This window comes from Ipomoea nil, unplaced genomic scaffold (assembly GCF_001879475.1).
Source record: "Ipomoea nil cultivar Tokyo-kokei standard unplaced genomic scaffold, Asagao_1.1 scaffold3150, whole genome shotgun sequence".
Lineage (NCBI taxonomy): Eukaryota > Viridiplantae > Streptophyta > Magnoliopsida > Solanales > Convolvulaceae > Ipomoea > Ipomoea nil.
The window spans coordinates 1,344,992-1,367,970 of NW_017619578.1; the positions used below are offsets into that span (position 1 = coordinate 1,344,992).

At 39.0% G+C, this 22,979-nt stretch overlaps 1 protein-coding gene and 1 long non-coding RNA gene across 3 annotated transcripts; one reads left to right on the top strand and one right to left on the bottom strand.

The window, feature by feature from the left end:
• Positions 1–859: 859 nt before the first annotated feature.
• LOC109167374 lies at positions 860–16,573 on the bottom strand. The gene is made up of 3 exons (XR_002051830.1): positions 16,489–16,573; positions 13,191–13,195; positions 860–870 (listed from the first exon to the last, which is right to left on the bottom strand). It is a non-coding gene; the product is annotated as an uncharacterized LOC109167374 (long non-coding RNA).
• Positions 16,568–21,277, top strand: LOC109167373 (telomere repeat-binding protein 2-like). 2 transcript variants are annotated; one of them, XM_019316390.1, is made up of 10 exons: positions 16,568–16,966; positions 17,885–17,999; positions 18,091–18,940; positions 19,087–19,293; positions 19,386–19,439; positions 19,533–19,612; positions 19,693–19,922; positions 20,037–20,360; positions 20,438–20,501; positions 20,834–21,275. In XM_019316390.1, the coding sequence occupies exons 2-10, from the start codon at positions 17,919–17,921 to the stop codon at positions 21,029–21,031; spliced, it is 2,088 nt and encodes a 695-aa protein (XP_019171935.1). In that variant the 5' UTR covers positions 16,568–16,966; positions 17,885–17,918; the 3' UTR covers positions 21,032–21,275. The 2 variants fall into 2 exon arrangements, with proteins under 2 accessions (XP_019171935.1, XP_019171936.1); XM_019316391.1 differs by lacking the exon at positions 16,568–16,966 and adding an exon at positions 17,741–17,763 and having other exon boundaries at positions 20,834–21,277.
• Positions 21,278–22,979: the final 1,702 nt, after the last annotated feature.

A 22,979-nucleotide genomic window follows, 5' to 3' on the forward strand; every position in this document is an offset into this window, starting at 1 on the left:
CTTCCAGCAAGACAGCTGCATGGATCTTTGCCTTCCACATGTCATCCAGTATATCATCGAAAAGTTTCCATTTCCAACCCCGGCCAGCCTCCCAGTAGTCCGCCACTGGGGCGTACAACTTCGGCAGACTCACAGGCCTCTTCATGTGCTCGTATAACCTTTCACCTTGAATCCAATTGTCCATCCAGAATTGCGTATCCCTCCCATTCTGAACTTCCCGTGTCAGCCTTTGATCCACAAAGTCCGTCGCGGTTCTGATCCCTCTCCATGCATTTGATGCAGGCTTGCGTGCATCATTTGGTGTTCGGCCACTCATCCCGGCGTACTTCTCGGCCAACACTTTAACCCACATGCAGTCCTGTTCTGTCCGCATGCGCCATCCCAATTTTTCCATAAACGCTTGATTCACTTCGGTCATCCTCCTGATGCCTAACCCGCCCTCTTGCTTGCGTTTCGTGACCTTCTCCCATCGCACCAGACTTGTCTTCCGTGTATCTCCTTCCCCGCCCCAGATAAAATTCCTGGTCATGGCCTCCAGTTTAAGGCACACTTCTTTTGGCAACAGCATGGTCTGCGTAAAATACAGATTTGGCCAAAGCAATCCTCCCTGCAAGCGTCAAAGTCTTACCTCTCCATCCGTCTAATCTGCCTTGGACACGATTAAGTAGCCCAGAAAAGGTCGCGGTCGTTACTCTTCCATGAATCGAAGGGACACCTAAATACCTGCCAAGATCTGACGTGCTTGGGATACTCAATTCCCTGGAAATAGCCGCCCCCAACTCAGGGGAAGTATTCTTGGAGAAAAATACTTGGGATTTCCCCAAGCTTATGCGTTGCCCGGAAGCCGCACAAAAGTTATCCAAACATCGCCTAATAACCTCCACTTGTTCTAGGGTCGCTTCTGAGAAAAGCACCATGTCATCCGCAAAGCAAAGATGTGAGAGGGTCGGCCCCGTGGGTGATACTTTGATGCCCTTCCACGCTCCGCATCCCCCTTCCATTGAAATGCTCTGACTTAACCTTTCCATGCACAGCACGAAGAGTGCGGGTGACATGGCATCCCCTTGTCGTATGCCCCGCTCTGGTTTAAAGCGCTCCAATCTGATGCCTAATTTGCATGTTTGCTGTCCTGACACACTCCATAATTATTCGAGCCCAAGCCTCATCAAACCCTGCATCAAAAATAGTATCATTAATAAAATCCCAGGATAACCGGTCATAGGCTTTTTCTAAGTTAATTTTAATGGCCATAATCCCGGTTTTCCCTTTCCTAACTCTCATAGTGTGCATGACTTCCTGGTACACGATAATGTTGTCCGTGATCTGCTTCCCTGGTACAAAGGAGCTTTGAAACGGGCCTATAATCTTCGGGAGAATGTGCTTGAGCCTGTTGGTAATCGTTTTAGTGATTACTTTATACAACACATTGCACAGGCTGATCGGCCGAAATTGCTTTATGGTTTCGGGCATCGAAATCTTCGGTATAAGAACCAAGAGAGTATCATTGACACCTTCCGGGAGTCGTCCTGTCTCGAAAGCAGCTTTCACCAGCTCGAACACAGAATCTCCCACGATCAGCCAAGCATGTTGATAGAAAGCTGCATTAAGTCCATCGGGCCCTGGTGCTTTCATAGGGCTCATGTCAAAAACCGCTCGGCGGACTTCTTCTTTCGTTACCCCAAGATTAAACTCTCTCCATTCGCTCTGCTCAATTCTAGGAAACATGCCTCGGGCTGCCCTCGGTATATTGGCATCCCCTTCGGCTGTGAATAAGTCTGTGTAGAACTCCTGGACGTGTCGCTGTAACTGCTCTTCCTCCACAATCCAGTTTCCGCTTGCCTCCATTAAGCTGGCCACTTTATTCCTTGATTTACGGACCATTGTCGCCGTGTGATAGTATTTGGTGTTTCTATCTCCTGACACAATCCACTCCTCCTGTGAACGTTGGAACCACATGATCTCTTCCTGGTAGAGCACGGATTCAAGCTCCTGTCGAAGTTTCTTTTCTAGCTGCCTTAGCCCCCTATGCATATGGGACGCATGGTGCTTCTGAATGCCCCCTATGCGGGCTAGCAAGACCTTCTTCCGCCCTTCAATACTGCCAAAAACCTCTCTATTCCACTTGGTGAGCTCCTCCTGGGTCTTGTCGATGTTGGCTTGCCATGCTTGTTCTGACCTCCAAGATCGTCGTATGGTCTCATTAATCGATTCGTTGGATAGCCAGGCTGCATGAAACTTGAACTGCCCGGTCGGTCTGTTTCCACCTCTCCCGGCAGTCTGTATGAGAAGCGGCGCATGATCAGACGACACTCGCAGCAGGTGGCGAACTATGGCCTCCTGAAAGCGTCGTCTCCACTCCACGTTGCACAAAGCTCTGTCAAGCCTAGCCCCTTTCGCGGCCCTGTTCTCATCACCCTTCATCCAAGTGAGCCGTGCCCCGCTGAAGCCCATGTCAACAAGCCCTTCACTGTGAATCCAGTCCACAAAGTCGGTGCTCCGTTGAGAGGAATATGCTGAGTAGTTGCAAGTCTCCTCCTCGCAGGTAACGGCATTGAAGTCCCCTACCGCTAGCCACGATCCCTGGATGTTCCGTTTGCTTGCCCGGAGCTCGCTCCATAACCTTCTTCGCATATGCCTAGCCGGACTGCCATACACTACCGCTTGGGTCCACGGCGCCCCGCCATTCTCCGATATCTGCAGCAAAACAAATTGCGGATGAGTAAAAACCACTGTGACATCCAACGGTTTATTCCAAAAAACCCAGATTCCCCCACTGAACCCCACTGCTTCCACTCGGACCCAATCTTCGTATCCGAGCTTCGAGCAAATGGTATTAGCATGTCCTCCAGACACCTTAGGCTCGACCAAGCCTAACAGGTCCGACCGGTGTGTTTTAATCAAAAGTTTGAGGACGCGGTTGTCCCTCCCCCCGGCGCCCTGGCAATTCCAAATAAGACTAGTCATAAAAGCCGAAAAAAACAAAAACCAACAGTAAACGCTACACAAAACACGCGGTACAGCAAGCTCAAACCAAGAACAACAAACTCAAATCGCCGCCTCAACAGCGGCAAATCCCCCCGGGTCTCCATCCACCTCCATCGCGGCACCCCCATTATCCCCCAACTGGTTTGGATCATCGCTATGGTGTTCTCTCATAGCTTCCAAGTCGCGCATAGGCCCCGCGTTGGGCACCTGTTCAGTCGTGATCCGCTCTGTCCGAATGCGTGCACCCCCTTGTGAGCCCCTCACCACGACATGTTCATCTTCTTCTGCTGCTTTCCGTGCGGTGACTCTGGGGTTGGCACGGGTAGTCTGACTGATTCCCCCATCGGCCATTGCTGGCGGCTTCTCCCCTGGCTGGTTCCCAATTTGTTTCTCGTTAACTACCACATTCGGCCTTCTCTGACTACGCGCCTTGGTTATGATCTGTCCTGTCCCACTTTTCCATGCCAAGTCCGCTCCAGGTGCCTCCATGGATGAGCATGGAATCTCGCCCGTCTCCCCACCCTGGTTCTCATCTTCTGCAACTGGTTCCGACTGCACTTCTTCCGCATGTATCCCCTCCTCCACTAACGGCGAGAACCGCGACCTGCCTTGCGTCGCCTGCCCTGCTGCATTTGGTTTTCCCCCATTTGATCCAACTCGCTTTCCGGGGCGTCTATCCGGCTTTGTTACTATCATCCACGATCCAAACGGAGCCTTCTCGTCTGCTGCCCTCGATCTGGATGTTGTGGATCCCCCTGGGTCTGCCGGTTGTTTCCTGCCAGCGTCCTCTGCATTCGAAGTTTGCGTGCCAGCAGCGGGCGGTAATCTGTTCTCCTCAGTACATTTGTCAACGCTGTGGCCGTATCTACCGCAATTGAAGCAGACCAAATGGATCCCTTCGTACGCTATGAACCACGTCCTCTTCCGTAGTCTGAACTTGGAGATCAGTGGCTTGGTGATGTCTATCTCCACGCACATGCGGGCGAATCTCCCACGGGACGCTTGGTTGGTGGCTTGATCAACGCGAATGGGACGTCTCACCTTTTTCCCGATCTTCTGCAAAAAGGAAGCACTGTAATATTCAATTGGTAAGCATGGGAAACGGATCCATACCAGGACCTTCTCGGTTTTGTCCGTCATCGGGTCAAACTCTGGATGCCACTCCTTTACGAGCAGATAGTGATCTAAGATCATCCAAGGACCGCCGAATTTCGCATATTCCAGGTCGTCGACCGAGCCGAACCTGACGAGGAAATAGTCGTTGTCAATCGCCACAAGATCCATGTTGCGCTTGGGTCTCCATAAGGTGGTCAAGCGTCTCAGCATATACGAGAACCCCACCCGCTTGCCCCAGACCTTAATTATCAGCACATTCCTCCATGGCCTTCTTAGCTCTTCCTTCTCTCGGTTAGTCAGCCTAATGACCGGGCATAGTGGGTCGTCATCATCTTCCTCTTCCTCGCCCTCCGAGAACCCATCATCATCCGTCTGATCGTCCTTACCCACGGAGGGTTGGGACGATCCCGCCACGAGATCTCGGAACGAGATCGGTCGCGGTGGACTGCGTGGTGCTTCCACCAACGCTGCGTAAGTCCTGATCACCTCCATCGGCGTCTCCTGAACCACAGCCTCCGCAGTATCTCTCACGCCTGAGCCTGCATCGCGTTTGGATTTCTTGGTACTGCGCACGAGAAGATCTTGATCCTCCTCCGATCGTTGGGACGAGAGCATCATCGCCATCGTCGCCATTTCTTATCACACTATTTAGTTAACTTGTAGAGCTTATTCATTTGACCCCCTTTTTTTAAAGAAAAATAACTGCTAAACACGGTTTGAAATTGCAATGCAAAAATGTTTATTTATTATATTTAAATTAATTGTTCATTGCCAAGTTAAATTTTTTTTTTTATGTAAACCACAATGTGGGCCAGGTCCACCCGGTCCGCTTCGAGAGACACTGAAGCTGGCCCAAAGGGAATCATCACTTGTGGAAATCAAACCCGGATTATACCGAAATTCTCCCCCACAATTGTCACTTGAGCTACCCTGTTGGGTTATTGCCAAGTTAAAATTAAATATTCAATCTAAATTGTTAGAAATATCCTATTGTCACCAAAATTTATCTTTCTGCATTTTTTTTTTAAATCACATGGCAAAAACTCAAATTCAAAATAGATAGATAAAAGAAACAGAATCATTTACTCGACGGAAGAAATTATATGCACGGAATTCAAAAAACGGAAATCCCTTTTCTGGGATACAAACCAAGGAAGTCGTCCTTGAAGAAGGCGACATTGGCGACATGGGTGAATGAATGGGAGAGGTGAATTGTTTTTTAAAAAAAGGCTCTGCTTTAGATGGATTTTTTATGGGAGAGGTGAATTCGTCGATCAAAGCTTCTGGTTTCAAAAATAATAAATTAATTAATTAAAAACCTAATTCGTTTTTATGGGTGCATTTTCCAGTCAATAACGCAGTAAACAGGGAGCAGTAAAATAGTAAATGTAGGAGCACTATGGATGTATATGGAGTAAAATAGTAAATACGATAACTACCATATTTACTCTACTTCAAAAAAAAATGAAAAACTTATGTCGCATATTCGTTAGGCGTTATTCAAACCAATAACGCTAAAGAGAAAATGGTTATTCCCTCTTGCATAACCCAGAGCCTGAAATTCCTGATTTCGAATCCCGTGTCCAATGGATTTCTCCTCGACAAAATCACCTAAAAGAAACACACCTTGTATTTCTTATCTGGGAATGTATATATACTCACTATGCGTCATTTGTTGATTGATACATAGAAGAAAAAAAAAAAGGGAAAAAAAGTTGAACCATAATCTTAAAATTAAGAAATAAGGTCGAAATTGGCACCGAACGAAACGTGAAATTGCAATTAAGCCACTGGACAAAATAAAAAAGTGCAATTACTCCACTCAACACTCCAAATGTATGTAATTTCACTTGATAGCAGGTTAATACCTATTTCTTTCGGTTGCCTGCTTATGTGGATGGTTAGTTGGCATTTGTTTTTTAATTTTCCTTCCCTTTCATCTTGCTTACGTAGATGGTTAGTTTGAATTTTTTTTAAATTTCCTTTCCTTTCCTCTTACTTATGTGGATGGTGAGTTGACCCTAATTTTTTTCACTTTTTCCCTCTTTCCTTCCTTAAGCGTGTCTTCTTCCCTCTTTCTTTCCCACAACCAATGACTTGTAACCGCAGAAATTCTCGCAGGACTTGTAATCGCATAAATTCTCGCCAGACTTGTAATCGCATACATGGATCACCTCCCGCCTAATTTCTTTAGCCCTTCAGGTGAAATTAGAAACTTTTCTGCTAAAAAGTCCCTTTTTCTGACAATTAGAGACTTTTCTGCTAAAGAGTTTGAAGCTTTTAGTATAATTAAATGTCAATGTGAGCTATGGTGAAAATTGTTGAGAAACTGGAAAAAAAAGTGTTGATGTTAAGGAATTAAGGAGTATTTTGTGGCTTTGATACAGTCCAGTGTGCCCAACTGTAAAAAGGGTTAATCCCTACAGTAATTTTGCCTTAAAATAAACAATAATGCTCTTTGCCTGAGTCATTTCTCGAGTGGAAGAATAGGAATGAGTATATGTATGTGTGAAATGAAATGAAAGGTATAGAGCTGATAAGTGTAATATGATTATTGTATACCTGCTATATATACATCAGAGGGATATAGAGCAAAGAAAAAAAAAAAGCGGGAAGAAAAGAAAAAGAAAATAAAAAATTTAGGGCTAACTCACCATCAAGGCAAGCAAAAAAAAAAAAAAAAAAAAAAAAACTAACCATCCACGTAAACAAGTAACCGGAAGAAATGGGTATTAATTTGCTATTAAATTGCATTGATTTGAAGTCTTGGAGGGAGTTATTGCACTTTTTTTTTTAGAAAAGTGTCAAATTGGTCCCCTAGGTCGAGTGGATAGTGAAATTAGGTCCCTTAAGTAAAAAAAAAAAAAAAAAAAACTCTATTCAAGTCCTCTAAACCGGTAAAATTGTTCAATTAAGTCCAAGTCCCCTAAACCGGCAAGACGTCCACGGCCATCTAAGGAAGACGGCCATGGCCGTTTTCTAGATCTGAAAAGAGGGCTACGGCCTTGGGGACTTGAATGAAGTTTTTTGTTTTTTTTTTTTTACTTAGGTGCCTAATTTGACACTTTTCCTTTTTTTTTTCCCAGTAGTCTAAAAAATAAAATAAAATAAAATATGTAGAGTAAAACTTGATAAAAATAATGAGGTGATGAAAATAATAAGTATACTCTTAAAACGTAAAACTCTTGTTTTATATATATATATAGAGGCTACTGCTCCTATGCATCCACCATGTTATATGAGTTCGTGGGATAGATTTGAGCCATTGAATATTTGAGATCAATGGCTTAGATTTGGCATACTGTGCAATTTCGCAACTATGCAACTGTGCATTTCACTTGCACATTTCGCGTTGCATAGTTGGCGAAATCTAAACCATTGATCTCAAACATTCAATTGTCCAAATCTGCCCACACAGACTCATATAACAAAATGTGCTCATTTGATCACTAGTATATATATATATATATATATATATATATATATATATATATATATATATCAATGGCTTAGATTTGGCATACTGTGCAATTTCGCAACTGTGCATTTCACTTGCACATTTCGCGTTGCATAGTTGGCGAAATCTAAACCATTGATCTCAAACATTCAATTGTCCAAATCTGCCCACACAGACTCATATAACAAACTGTGCTCATTTGATCACTAGTATATATATATATATATATATATATATATATATATATATATATATATATATATATATATATATATATACCCCGAGTTGTACCTCCATGTACGTCTATGTTCTCGTTTATAGTCGGTTCGGAGTCAAACGGACCGAGTCGGGGTCATAGTCAACGTGTCACAGTCAAACCCGTCAACCCTTGAGCCTATATAAGGGCCTTTTGACCCTTCACTTTGGGGGCCTTCTCTTCTCCACTTCACACTCCCTCTCTCTAACTTAATTCCTCTCAACTCTCTCTAGAACACAAGAACTATGATGAATAAAAGATCCCTTTGAACTACTTTCTTTGATCTATATCATTGTTCATATATACGGTATACACATCACATATTTCGGGGAATAAACCATATCAATATATATATATATATATATATATATATATATATATATATATATATATATAATCGCACTCAGGTGCGAATGCTTCGCCCAGGCGTTATATAATCGCACTCAGGTGCAAATGCTTCGCCCAGGCGTGAAATAGGAATGGATTCTGTCCGTCCACGTGTCCAGATCTAATGGATGAGAAACACTGATTTAAAAAAAAAAAAAAAAAAGTACGATGACATTTTCGTAAATAATTGAACATCGAAGTGCAAGTAAAATGTATTACAAGTGCATGTAAAATGTATTATAGGTGCAAGTAAAAAATTTACACTGAGCATCAATACTAAGTGCACCTATAGTTATAAGTAGTTGCACCTATAGTTCTAAGTAGTTGCACATATAGTTATAAGTAGTTGCACCTTGGTGCATGAATGTTTGGGGGTGGTTTTCAAGGGTATTACTACCCGCTGAACTCATATCAGTGAATCTTAACAAGGCAAAATTACATGCACTTATAGATAAAAATATGTGCATCTATAGTTATAAGTAGTTGCACCTATAGTTATAAATAGTTGCACCTATAGTTATAAATAGTTGCACGCAGGTGCATGAATGTTTGCGGGAAGTTAATGTTAACAAGACAAAATTACATGCACTTATAGGTGAAAGTAGGTGCACTTGTAAGTGATTTTACTTGCACTTCGATGTTCAATTATTTACGAAAATGCCACCGTATTTTTTTAAACTATTAGATCTGGACACGTGTCACGTGCTAATTCATTCGCATATTTCTTATTGGGCACTTATTCGCACCTGAGTGCATCCATATATATATATATATATATATATATATATATATATATATATATATATATATATATATATATATATATATATATGTTCAGGTTCAGATGCATTTAAGTGTTTCCCGTGCGGTTGTGCAGCTGATTAATGTGCGCAAGTTTTGTACTTAATGTGCGTGAGTCTTGTGCTCAATGTGCGTGAGATTTGTGCTTAATGTGCGTGACTATGTAATGTTTAACGTGCGTGAGTTTTGTACTTAATGTGCGTGAGTCTCATCCATAATGTGCGTGAGTTTTGTGCTTAATGTGCGTGTGTACTTAATGTGAGTTTCTGTGTGAGTTGTTGTTGAAACCTTAAAGTGCATGATTTTATGCTTAATGTGTGTGAGTTTTGTGCTTAATGTACATGAGTCGTGTGCTTAATGTGCGTGAGTTTTGTACTTAATGTACGTGAGTGTGTACTTAATGTGAGTTGTTTTTAAAACTTAAGTTGCGTGTGTTTTTGTGCTTAACATGCGTGAGGCTTGTGCTTAATATGCGTGAGGTTGTGTTCTGAAGGTGTTTTGTTTGTGTGTTTAATGTGCGTGTGTTGTGTACTTTAAGTGCGTCAGATTAATGCTTAACGTGTGTCCACCCGCACAACAGCACGGGAAGCCTCAAATGCACCGGATCCATATATATATATATATATATATATATATATATATATATATATATATATATATATATATATATATATATATATATATATATATATATATATATATATATATATATATTGAATCCGGTGCACATCCCCTAGTCAGCCGAGCCCGTGAGCACATTCCCTGATCGTTGATTTTAATTTTTTGACGATTCAGATTGATTACCACTTGGATCCCATGTTATACTGATTTTAGATGAAGCATGAGTCTTTTTGTCCTTAAGCACTATATTTATTACTTTCTATTTCATTTATTTCCATATTTATAAAGATTTGTAGCGTTATTTCAGCTCTCCTTAATCAATATTTCTCTCTCTCTCTTAGTAATTTTCTTTGGAATTTTACGGCGGTGTGTGCGTGGGTGTGGAATGGTGTGTGCGTTTTACTGTAACAGGGCTCATACACCATGGCGTGCTGGTTTTTTTCATAAAATTATGCGTTTTGGTATGTGCGTTTCGTGATACAGGCATGTACATTATGGTTTGTGTTTTACTAGTTTCGGGCGTGTGCGAAACGTAGATATAGTATTGGGCTTGTTGTTTTTTTGTTTTTAAATTGTGGGGAATTTTACGATGGTGTGTGCGCCGGTGTGGAATGACGTGTGCGGTTTTTTGTAACAGGAGGTGTACACCATCGCAAACTATAAAACGCACACACGATTCCACACCCACGCACACACCACCGTAAAATTTTCCATAATTTGAAATTTCAGATGTACAAAATATAATTAATTATTATCATTGATAGGGTCCCTAATAATTTAAAATATCAATTTCCATTCATAATCTCCCTAGTATAATGCTTAAGATTCCAATTGAATTATATCCATAATTAAACATATATCTACAATTACTATTTAATCCTTTTGATTTAAATATATCCTTAATTACTTTCACAATCCCTTATAATCTCAACCATTTATGGAAAATGAATCAATGGATATCATGAGATCTCATGATCTCGTCTAGTATAGGGGTTGCACCAGATTCGAAGCCTATATATATATATATATATATATATATATATATATATATATATATATATATATATATATAAAATGAAAGATGAAGAAAATAATAAAAAATTTTGATTTACTTTTTATTTTAATCAATTAAAACATATCAAGTCATTAGGGTTTCTCTAATTCCCTCTCGTTTCTAGTATTCTACACGACTGCCGCCTCCGTGAAGCAAGCGGATCACAGAGGCAGCGTCCAATCGTCTTCCCTTGCTGCCATCTCCACCGCAGACAGCGTCCGCCTTCACCATTTTCTCATCCGTCTCCACCGCTACCGGTCGTTACTCCCTTATTTTCGCAATGTTGTTTCCTTTTGCTTTGTTTTACTGGTTTAATTTTGTTTGCAGTTTCTGTGTTTTTTTCTCTCATTGTTGTTACGAGTTTCTTCCTCTCGTTTACTTGGCGAGTTCTTTTTCATAAAGCGTGAAATGATAAAATTGGTAATGGCGTATGTGAATCTCATCCTAGTTGACAAACACGACAATGAAAAAGAGACTCCCCTGACCTATGATATACAGTTTAGCCCAATGGAGATATTGTCAATGGATAGAAGAATGGAAATATATATTCAGGTGGTGTGCAAGACTATTCAACCAGTGTTAGTCTTGGGTACGTTTGACCAAATCTTTAAAGAAGGTTTAAGTTCCTCCAAAGAATTTAGCTTCAAATTTGTGAAACAATCTGCGAATCAAGTTTTCTGTATTATTGTTAGGAAAGTTGACTGTAAGGAATATTTGACAATTCCATATATTGTTATTGTAAACGTTTCACCTTATGATTAATGAATTAGCTTCTTTATTTTCAAAAAAAAAAAACATATTATCATAAAATAAAACGTAAGAATCACAAAATGTTATTCGATGAAAATATGCATGGGAGGGAGGTGAGGAAGTGGTCCAACTGTCCTACCTATCTCCAAGTCCCAACCAAAGCATATGGGAGGTTAGTAGGTGATATTTAATAACCCACATAGCATGTTCTTTAAGCTTTTATGAAATAAATAAATAAATAATTTTATAAAGTAATGAAATAGAAAATTAATGACAATGAATTGTCATTCAATTGTTTGATTCATGATAATGAATAAAGGCAATATTTATAGTCAATTCAGAGTATTAGTTTTAATATGGGTACTAAAAATGTCACAAGTGTTTGAAGAGTAAATAATATGAGATTGTGTATAGTTTACTAATATAATTAACTTAAGTGTTTCGAGTGTTCGAGCATAACTATTTATTAAGATAGTAACAAAGTAACAATACAGAAACTAAAAGTATGATATAGATTTCATGTATGGAATTCCTATTTAAATAGAAGTTTCTGCAAAGTTCTATGTGTTAGATATGTGTAATCATAACCTAAGAGCTTCCATGCAATGTTTTGTTTGTTGTGCCTATGTGATAGTTAGAGCCGTCGAAACGGGTCAGCGGAGTGAGTTAAAAAGTCTGTCAAAATACGGGCTTAAAAGAGGTAGGACTAACATGCCGGGCAAATTATTGTATGGACCATGGTCCACACAATGTTATGTGGACCATAATAAAATGTACATTTTTAATATACTAAATGTACATTATTTTGTACTGAATGTACAAAATAATGTACACTCAGAACAAAAATAATGTACATCCCCTGAATATAATGTACATTATTTTTGTACTGAATGTACATTATTTTTGTACTAAATGTACATTATTTTACAGTAAATAAAATATGGTCCATACAACTTGTGTGGACCATGGTCCATACAATAATGATTGAGCCTGCCCTGCTTTAGCCCCGCGAGCCTTAGCGGGGACCAGTCAAATTTGAAAAGTTTTAAATTTAAATAAAAATTAATATGAACAAGTTAATAAGTGTCCTCTCAAAAAAGTTAATAAGTGTATACCAAATAATTTGAATCGTTTAAATATATATATATTAATGCATATGTAATTTGTTAAACACAATAATAACTAATAAAGTAATAAGTCCTAATAAATAATCAAATACATAATGTGTTAATCTATAAGGCAATAAGAAATAATTTATATAATGTACTACTTACTAATATTGTTTTTTATTATAAATAAATAAACATATATTTATATATATAATTATATAAAATTATGTATATAGGGAAAATCGCAATTTTGGTCCCTCAATTGTTGCCCGATCTACAATGTGGTCCCCCACTGTCAATATCATCCAATTAAGTCCCTAAAACCTTTAAACCGTAGTTGATTTAGTCCTCGGGTCAGATTTCTCTCAAACTATAGTTAATACCATGGATATTTTGGTAATTTCGCACGACAACCTCATGTCCACCAACGTCCTCCTCACATCATCGCACGCGTCGCGGCTCAACGATTACGAATTACTACCAGTGGTGAACCTGGAGCACGCTCAAGAGCACATGATCGTGTACAAGTCGTCGGAATTCCGACAAGACGAGCGACAACGACCTAGCAAGCTTGGTGGAGTCTGCCATCGACGACAGGTCGGCAGAGGAGGTGTTTGATAAGGAGATTATAAACGGGTGCCCCAGATTCTAAACCTAAGCTGCCATTACAGTACCTCCGTTCGGCAGCTTAAGTTCAGAAATTAGGTTCAGCTGCCATTACAGTACCTCCGTTCGGCCATTCCGAATTGGCGGAGAAGCTGGGTGGAGTCGGCCATTTCGAAATTAGAGTGCCCCCATTATCCTCTCACGCCAATTACCTCTAAATTCAGAACCTAATTTTGCAATAGCCTTATTTCCCCAACATTTCACCCCCAATTTATGAACCTATGCTGCCATTACGGTACCCATTCATCTTATTGCTGCGAAGAGGACGACGAGTCAATTCCACGACCATGTCTTCAAACATAATTAACTCTTTAATTAAAAAATAGAAAATAATTAACAAAAAAAAAAAAAAGAATTGCAGTAGTTACCTTTTGTGGAGTATTTGTGAGCTTAGAAGAAGAAGGGATCGGAGAGAAATCAAAATCCCTCGTCTTCCTCTTCTTCAATTATTGATAATGGACTCTGTAGGACACAGTATCTAGAAGCTTCCTCTTGAATTTGGCCGTCACTTCCTTGAAATTGGTCCTGTTTTCCGCGTACGTCAGCTTTCTCCTGAGGCCGGAGCCGAGATCGCCATGGCCAGCGACGGGGATTAGGGGGCGGGCCACCATGGCGGACTAGATTGTGCTCTGAGAGTAGTCGAAGTTGAAGGCAGAGTTGTCTGGGAACTTGCATAGTATCTCTCGACATGGTGGTCTCCAAGTACTCCACCACCATCACCAGGGGTGCGCTACTGCCGCTGTGACAGTCAACCGCCGCCGCTATCAGAGGGAGATCCGTTGAGTTCACGGAATGGAGCGGAGAGTGTAGTTTGATGGGTAACAAGGATATTGCGAAATTACCAAAATATCCATGGTATTAACTATAGTTTGAGAGAAATATGACCGAAGGACTAAATCGACTACGGTTTAAAGGTTTGAGGGAGCCAATTGAATGAAATTGACAGTGGGGGACCACATTGCAAATCGGGCAATAATTGAGGGACCAAAAGTGAAATTTTCCCTATGTATATATATATATACACTAATATTAATAATGTATATATACTAGGCGGCTCCCGCTGCCCCCCCAAGTTCGTCTTGCCAAAACCCGCCATTTTGATGGGGCACCATAAAATTCAAAGCCAGCCCCACCTTTTTGGCTAGGTGGGACAAACTAAGAACATTTTGACGGTTCTAGTAATAGCTCCATTATCTAGTCTAGCATTAAAGGCCATATAATGATAATAATTGTGTTTATTTACATATAATAGTAGAATTAACTTGTAGTTCAAGTACATTGATGCATTCACATCCAATCCTTTATTTTTAATGACCAAATTTAATGATTTATTAGTATTTCCATTGAACAATCTCAATTACAAAGGCAAAATTGATATTTGAAATTCAAATATTAAGTAGAGATCTATTTTACACCGACACAACAATTAAGGTGATAGTGCAATCGACTGTTCCTACTACTTACACATCTTTACCATCACATCCGCTACATTCGTTAAAATCTCAAGTCTCCAACTACGTACCTACCACCATCTACAGACCTATCATTATTGCTATTTTTATTACTATTATTATTGTTTATTTTACATTTTTACCCATCTAACTTCACCCGACAACAACCACTAATCCCATGCAAATAGCATTGTCAATTAGCATTCACATTTATACTTTTACAGTTGAAGAAAGCAATTAAACATTAAATAACTTTGTATTGTATAACTTAAAACTAATTAATTTTTAAAAATTCTTAAAAGCTAGAGATGAAAATGGGAAATATGTTATTTGTAATAATTAAACAAGCCATTCAATTATTGGACCAATCTTAAGGGGTGTATTCAATCATAACTTTCATTGACTTTTAAAGATTTGTATGAACTTTAAAAATTTAGAGGTATTCAATTCAAATTTTTAGGGAGTCTTTAAAAGTCAAGAGGTATTCAATCAAGATTTTTAAAGAGTCCTTAAAAGTCGGGTGGTATTCGATTAAGACTTTTAAAGAGTCTTTAAAAGTCATGCGGTATTCAAAAAGTTATGAACTTTTGTAGACTTTTTAATTTTAGGATTTTTGTAGATTTTTCCTTCTCAAATATTAATAGTTGAAATCCAACCATCAACCCCAAGATTTCAAAATTTTCTTTCTACCAACTTTGAATGTTTTCTATCTCTATTTAAACTCTATTTTTATCTCTATTTAAACTTTATAAACCTTATACCTAAATTCAGTAAATTATTTTTTCTTCATTATCCTATATTTTCTCCATACCTAAATTCAATAAATTATTTTTTCTTCATTATCCTATATTTTCTCCATACCTAAACTCTACTAATTTTTTCTCGTTCCTAAACTTTACAATCTCCCTCTAAAAATTTGAAATAATATTATTTTTACTTCATTATTGCTTGTTTGTTTTGATTCTTTTTTTCTATCAACTTTTCCCCGTAACTTCTAAATTAATTTTCTCTACGAATTGTCTACCCTAACTTCTAAACTTTCTCTAATTCTCCCTAAATACATGAATAAAAGCAAATTTTCATATATTAACGTCAACTTTTACTATATGTTTCATAATATTCATATAAATACTTATATATTTTGATTTTTATTCTTTTTATATTATATTTATATTCGTAATATATGTTTTCTTTTTTTTACCAACATGTTACTACGAATAGCAAACTATTGTTCGCAATAGCAATTTGGGGCTGCAAATAGTAATAATATATAAGTAATTAACATATAAGTCTCACCATGCTATAGATAAAAATAATAATGTTGAGAATGTTGATTTGGGTGAAAAACTATATAGTAAGAAGAGAATTTTATGATATATTACAACATGTTTTGTAAGAAATTATAAATTATAAGAATCGAAATCATTTAAAGTTTGTAATGATGTATTCAATTTAGAATTTTAATGACTTTTGTAGACTTTTTTAACTAAAAAAGTTGATAAAAGTTTATGAATGTTTTTTGTATAGACTTTTAAAGAGTCTTACAAAGTTTTAAAAAGTTTTGAATGACTCTACAAAATTCAATCAAAGTTTATTAAAATCTATCATTTTAAAAATCTTTAAAAATTTACAAAAGTCATGATTGAATACACCCCTTTAGTCATAGTTTACAAAATAATTTACCAAACAGGGCTAAAAATAGAGTCATGGTAACTCAGTCTGAATTTAGAAATAATGTGGGGTCAAAATGTAATTATCACAAACTATGTGGTCCAACTGAAAATCACCCCCGCCTAGCACCTACAATACAAAGAACACCTCATCAGAACAACTACGGAGTCTTACGTAAATCTGTCCAACACTCTAAACCAACCCACCATTTTTATCTTAAAGACTAAAAAGAGTCTGTGGGATCAATTGGGTCCAACTGAAAATTATCCCCAAACACCAAAGAACCAAACATCCCATGAAACAACTACAGAGGATTCCATAAATCCGTCCTAGTTCCAACTTACCATCATCGTACAAGTGTGGGCAAGAGAGGAGAGAGAGAGAGAGAGAAGAAGGGGTTTTAGCAGTGTTTTTCTTTTTCCAAACCCAGAGGTTTTTCGTTCCTATCCTCAACTTCATTTCACGTAGGAAATAGTGTAACCCATTCTTTTTCTTTGCCTTCTTTTCGTCATTCTCACAAAAGGGTAAAAAAAAAAAAAAGAGATTTTTTTTTTTTTTTTTTTTTTTTTGGGGGTGTTTGTTGGTTGGATTGTACGCAGCGTTCCAACAATTTGTACAGTAGTATAGATTTCTTCATATCAGGTAATTCTGTTTTTCTTTTGGGTTTATGCGTTTGGGGTTTTATTGTTTGAGCAATTCATTTGGTGTTTTTGACTTTTTGGAGGAGAGGTTGATCCGATCTGCGTTTGGGGCGGTGGGGTTTGGGTGGATGTTCATGTGAAATTCGGGTCGATCAGATCCCGAGATCGGATCAGAGTTACTGAATTGGGTGTTTTCTGGGTTTGGTTGCGTAAAGAAGTTCATTTCGTAAATTCTACGCGTAAAGCCACGGCATAATTGAGCTGGAATTTGAATCGGATTCCACTTTCCGGTTAAATTTTGTCTCCAGAAACCCATTCCGGGCAATTGATCCGTGGAATGAACGATGTTTTTGAAAAATTTTGACGTTTTGGGGCGCTTCTAATTGGATGCCAAACTCTTAAGCCAGTTTGATTTGAGGTGTTTTGGAGCTCAATTTGATCTTCTCTGAAAACTGGGGATTTGAATTTTGTGTTCTTGCGATCCGATCTGATATCTTCAGCTTAAATTTGAGGTTTTATTGGCATTTTCGGGGGAATTCAGGATATGATCTCTCAATACATAACTAATGATATATGTCCGGTCGTAGTTTTATGGATCAGAAGTGTATAGGAAAGGGGGTGGTTGTTTGTGATTCTATTTCATTGTCTTGCATACTTTTGTTTAAGGTGATGCTTTTTGTCATTTGCCCAGGAATATTCTGCTTTAATTTGGTTTTATAAATCTGGTCCACACGGGTGATAAATTAGCAGTTGATGGATGATTTTGATGTGTTTGTTTGTTTTTACTTTTGTTGTAAAGTGAGTTTAATCCAGAAGAGATTTTATTTTTGTGGTTGTGCTTTGCTGCCCCGTTTGCCCGATAAATTTTGTTAAATTTGCTCTATTTTGAAGTCAAATTCATTCTGCAACTTTACTGCAGTGGATTGTGTTGATAGTGGCATGGTGCTTAAGATATGGTGATGAAAAAGAGGCTGGAGTATGGTTTCGATGGCTACCGGTTTCCTGCTGTGCCTCGGGCTCCTAGATCGTCTAGAGTAAGTGCGGTTTTGTATTGAATCTATGCATCTTGTTTGTGTACTTTCTACGATTTCGTGAAATGTTTAAGGGGAATTTGTTGTGATTCAGAGGAGGCATACCGGAAATGTGGATGATAAGCAAATTTGTGCGTTTGAGTTGTTGGCAGCTGTAGCCGGGAAACTTTTACTGGAGAGTGAAAGCTCGGCTTCTAGTAATGCAGCCGAGGGAAAAGATGGACCTGCAATTCAGAGAGATGTAACCGAAGAACTGGGAAATTTTCAAGAAGGCAAAGCTTTGAAGCCGGAGTGCCTTGATCGGGGAAGCTGTGTGGAAAGCGCAATTTTACCCAAAGGCGCAATTCAAGAGCAGAAAATCAAGCATGGCAATGGTGGATCGTCATATTCGGAAAATAGTTGTGTCTCAGAGAGCACTTTTACCGAGTTCTCCGGAAAAGTGTATCCGGGTGTCAAGTTGGAGAGCGTTAAGAATCTCGATGCTGAAGGGAATTTCAATAGCGAAGTGGAAGGAAGACCGTCTAACCTTGGGGATTTACGTAGTGTTAACATTAACAACGCAACTCAAAAACAACAGTTAGCTGATGACGGGATGCAGACGGGAGACATAACTATGGCTGGCGGTTGCAGTGTAAAGGATCCGATAAAAATTTCTTTAACTACTACTAATAAGAATACCCTCAATAACTCAGATTGTAGTGTACAGCTGCCCTTGTACAGGGACCCGGTTCCTAGCGCTTCTTTTGCAAAGCATAGGAGGAATGATGTAAAGTTAGGTATTAGAGATGATGACGAAAATTCTTTTAGGTGCTTTAAACGTAGCACCAAGATCAGGGCCTTTAGGCATCGATCACACAATGGGTACAGAAGAATACGCAAGTTGTTGACATCTAGACGGTGGCAGGTAGCTCCCGGGTTGAAGGAATGCGAATTTTTCAACTCTTGTGAGTGGGAACATATATATATATATATATATATATATATATATATATATATATATATATATATATATTTACGTAATTATAGTCAGATTATGGTTTTAGTTTGTGTACTTAAATTGTTTTTTATCTGATGGGTTTTGGTATTTTAGACAAGGCAATGAGGCCGTATGGTAATAGGAAAAGAACATATGCACAACAAAGACGCCACATTGAAAAGGCTCCCAAGAGAAGGAAATTGTGTAGCCGTAGCTTTGCTATTGCCTATGACCAAGAGGTCAGTAGTGAAAGCGTTTCTAATTTGCCCGAGAAGCAAAGCAATGGAGATAATTACGGCTCGGCCTTGATTGCGCACAGAGGTCCTTTGCCTTGCTGTCGATTGTCGTGTTTGCTGTTGCTGTTATCTCGTAGTATGTAGTCATGCTAAGTAATTATACTTAAAAATTTTCAGGTATCGGGACTACGGCTTCTGTTAAAGGTCTTCAAAATCCTAAGGATCCCAATGGTATGATTTTTTAATTTAACTTTTCCGACTTGTAGTTGGCCATATATTGTTATTCTTAAAAGCTCCTTATTCGGCGTTTCTTTTCTCTTTCAGTAAAATTTAGCATCAAGTCGTTTAGGGTGCCAGAGTTGTATATCGAGGTTCCTGAAACAACAACGGTTGGTTCGTTAAAGGTAAGCAGCTTTATGAGTTTTGAGAAGGAAAATGTTGTGGTCTTATGATAGCATTTGAATATGAATGATGTTTTGTTCAGAAAACGGTGATGGACGCCGTGACAAGTATACTTTGTGGTAGTTTACGGGTGGGAGTGGTTCTTCACGGGAAGAAGGTCAGAGATGACAATAGGACTTTACAGCAAGCTGGTATTTCGCACAATGGTGACCTTGACGCTTTGGGTTTTACATTGGAGCCGAATTTGAGCCAAGTTTCGTCTTCCTTGCCTCAAAAGGATCCTCCGGCTGCTGCAGAAAAAGAACTCTCTGGGTAATTTGGATGTGAAGCAGTTTTATAATCGAGAATCGCTCAAGATTCAGCTTCTATACTTTTTCAGTGTTAGGGAGTGTTTATACTGTGAATTGATCATAATTTTAAACCCAGGAATCCAGCCAGCCCGAATTTGGATTTGGCACTTTTAGCTATTCCTCCCCATCCTTCTCCAGAATTTAAGTTGGATAAACATGATGACGAGAGTAACCATGAGTCCTTGGAGGGCCCCACTGATGCATCAAGAAATGTAGTTGGCGCGGAGTCCCAAGCTCTGGTTGCAGTTGAGCGAACAAATGTGGAGCCACTTGCTGTAGTAGTCCCGATGAACCAGAAAAGTAGACGGTCTGAACTTTCACAGCGTAGGACAAGGAGACCGTTCTCGGTTGCTGAAGTGGAAGCGTTGGTGGAAGCTGTAGAGCAGCTTGGAACCGGAAGGTATGGAGTCGCCGATCCCGAGTTGTAGTTATTTGTGAATGTTAAAACACGATAACCAATCTGATTGTGCTGTGCAGGTGGCGTGATGTAAAAATGCGTGCTTTCGACAACGCAGATCACAGGACATATGTCGACTTAAAGGTAACAGAACATGTAAATTTTTAGAAAGATTTTCGCATTTGCTTTTGACAATGTTGTTAGATCATAGGACATTTGTGCTTTCCTTGTTATTTCCTCCTGTGGTCTGATCGGATTCTTTCATATGATAAGATGCTTTATGTTATGGAAGTTCACATGTCTGTCTAGTTTTATAATACATTATTATTATTATTATTATTATTATTATTATATTGGAGTGGTGAATCTGGCGTATTACCAATCTCATAGTTGTATCGTCACATCCATGTGAAGCCCCGTTAGTTGAGTTGAGCCAACACCTTTTGACGGGTTTGGTGTGGGATTTGAATTTGCAGGACAAGTGGAAGACGTTGGTCCACACAGCGAGCATTGCCCCGCAGCAAAGGCGGGGGGAGCCGGTGCCGCAGGAGCTTCTGGACCGCGTGTTGGCCGCGCATTCATTCTGGTCGCTGCAGCAGGCGAAGCAAAACGGGAAGGCTCACACTGAAGCTGTGACGATTGGTGATGCCCCGCCGCAGCTTCTAGAGGCTTGAAACCTCAAAGCTGGTCTGTTTCATTTCTGAAATGTAAAGAATTTATTAACATAAATTGTAGAAAACAACAACATTACATTACATTTTCACATGTTTTCTCACAGATTGATTGATTTACCTTAGTATTCCACCCTGCTTGGTGGATATGCCCATTGTAAATGAACCCAACCAATAAACCTGTCTAACAGACATCCTAGGACTCTTCTTTTCAAGAATTGATTCAAATGCATTATGTTTATTATTATTGTTATTTTTGGAAGCGTTGTTCAGTAGGCTGGAATAAAATTATTGAGAACTAAAAGGAAAAAAGTGATATAAAAATTAAAATATATGTGTAATAATAATAAAATAAAGGCAAATTTATAAATTTAATATTTTTCCTTTCTTGTGTATCAAACAGAACACTAATTTTTAATCTCTCGAGACTCTTTTTAAAGGCATCTAAATTCAGAGAAGTCACTTTTCATTAGGTAAAATTATTAGTTTCACCTCGCGATTTTCCATCTCCTTGAATTCTTAGTCTCGTGTACTATTTTAACCTTGTTTTATAATTTTTTGTTAGACTTAATTTTCAAAATGGTTTTCCGACTATGACTTTTTCTCAAATTGATTCATTGACTTTTAATTGCACCCAAAGTGGTCCTCCGACCAATGTTGCAAAATACGTTAGGCGTCCGATTAATTATTATTATTATTATTATTATTTATTTTGTATTATTACTATTATTTTTAATTTAAAAAAAATTAAACTAAAAATTGTAAAAATTCACTAATAAAACATAAGATTCTCATAGTTTTTTCTTACAAACTATTTATTTAAGTGGGTATAAAATTGTTCAAAATATTGTTAAAACCATCTAAATACATAAAAAACTAAAATTAAGAGCAAAAGAAGCATTTTTTTGAGAAATTGGTGGGGCAAACCGCCTACGACGATTTCAAATTTTTTTTTTTGTCCAAAACGGATAACCGAGTCAAAAATTATATGCATTGACAAAGTTTCAACACTTTACAAAAAAAAAAAAAAAAAAAAAAAAAACACCGGTTCAGCCGGCTAGGCGGCTGCCTTGACCACCTAGCCGCCCGGCCACGGAGGAGGCCGATTCCGGCCTTCCTCGCCGCGGGCTGGACGGCGCCTAGGCGCGATTTTTGTAACACTGCCTCCGATTATTGAATTTTAAGCCAAAATGATCCTCCGTTAGTTTTGGTGTTACGTGGGTGTTAAAATAAGGGGTAAAAGTCCGTAAAACTAGTAATTCATGGTTTTCACTATAGTCAGAGGACTACTTTAGGGGCAATTAAAAGTCAAAGGACCAATTTGAGAAAAAGGCCATAGTCGAAGGATATTTTGAGAATTTTCTCTTTATAGTTCAAACATGATTTTGTACTCATTTTGATTAAAAGGGGTTGATCTTGTACTTATTTTCATTTTCTAAATAAACAATCTTTTTTACTTTTTTTTTGAAAACCAACCAATCAATGATTGTATTAATGAATCAAAGCTGCTGGTAGGGAATATCCCGACCGACATAGCTTCACCACGACCGAGGAGCCTTTTGTCCTTTTCTCCTTGTCTCTGCAGGTAGCAGGTCGGGCTCCATGAGAAGAACCCGGTCGTAGACCGACCGGAGTTACCCGAGCGGCGGTGTCGACCACCGAGCGGTAGCCCTTGGGCGAAAGAGCTGACGAAGGACACGTGGCGGCTCTTTACATCGACAGGCAGGGCACCCAGGAGGATGGCACGTGGTGGCTACGTGGAAGACATGCCGAGCAGCTGGGATCTTGTCTCCGGCACGGCGGCTATAAATGCCCACAGTAGCTACAGTGGAGGGGACTTTTGGACGATCGATAGGTTGTTATTAGAGACTCCCGACCGCAGTCAGTCGGTACTCAGAGCAACCAAGTAGATTGTACTTAGGAACTCTACCTTGATCAATAAAGACTTACT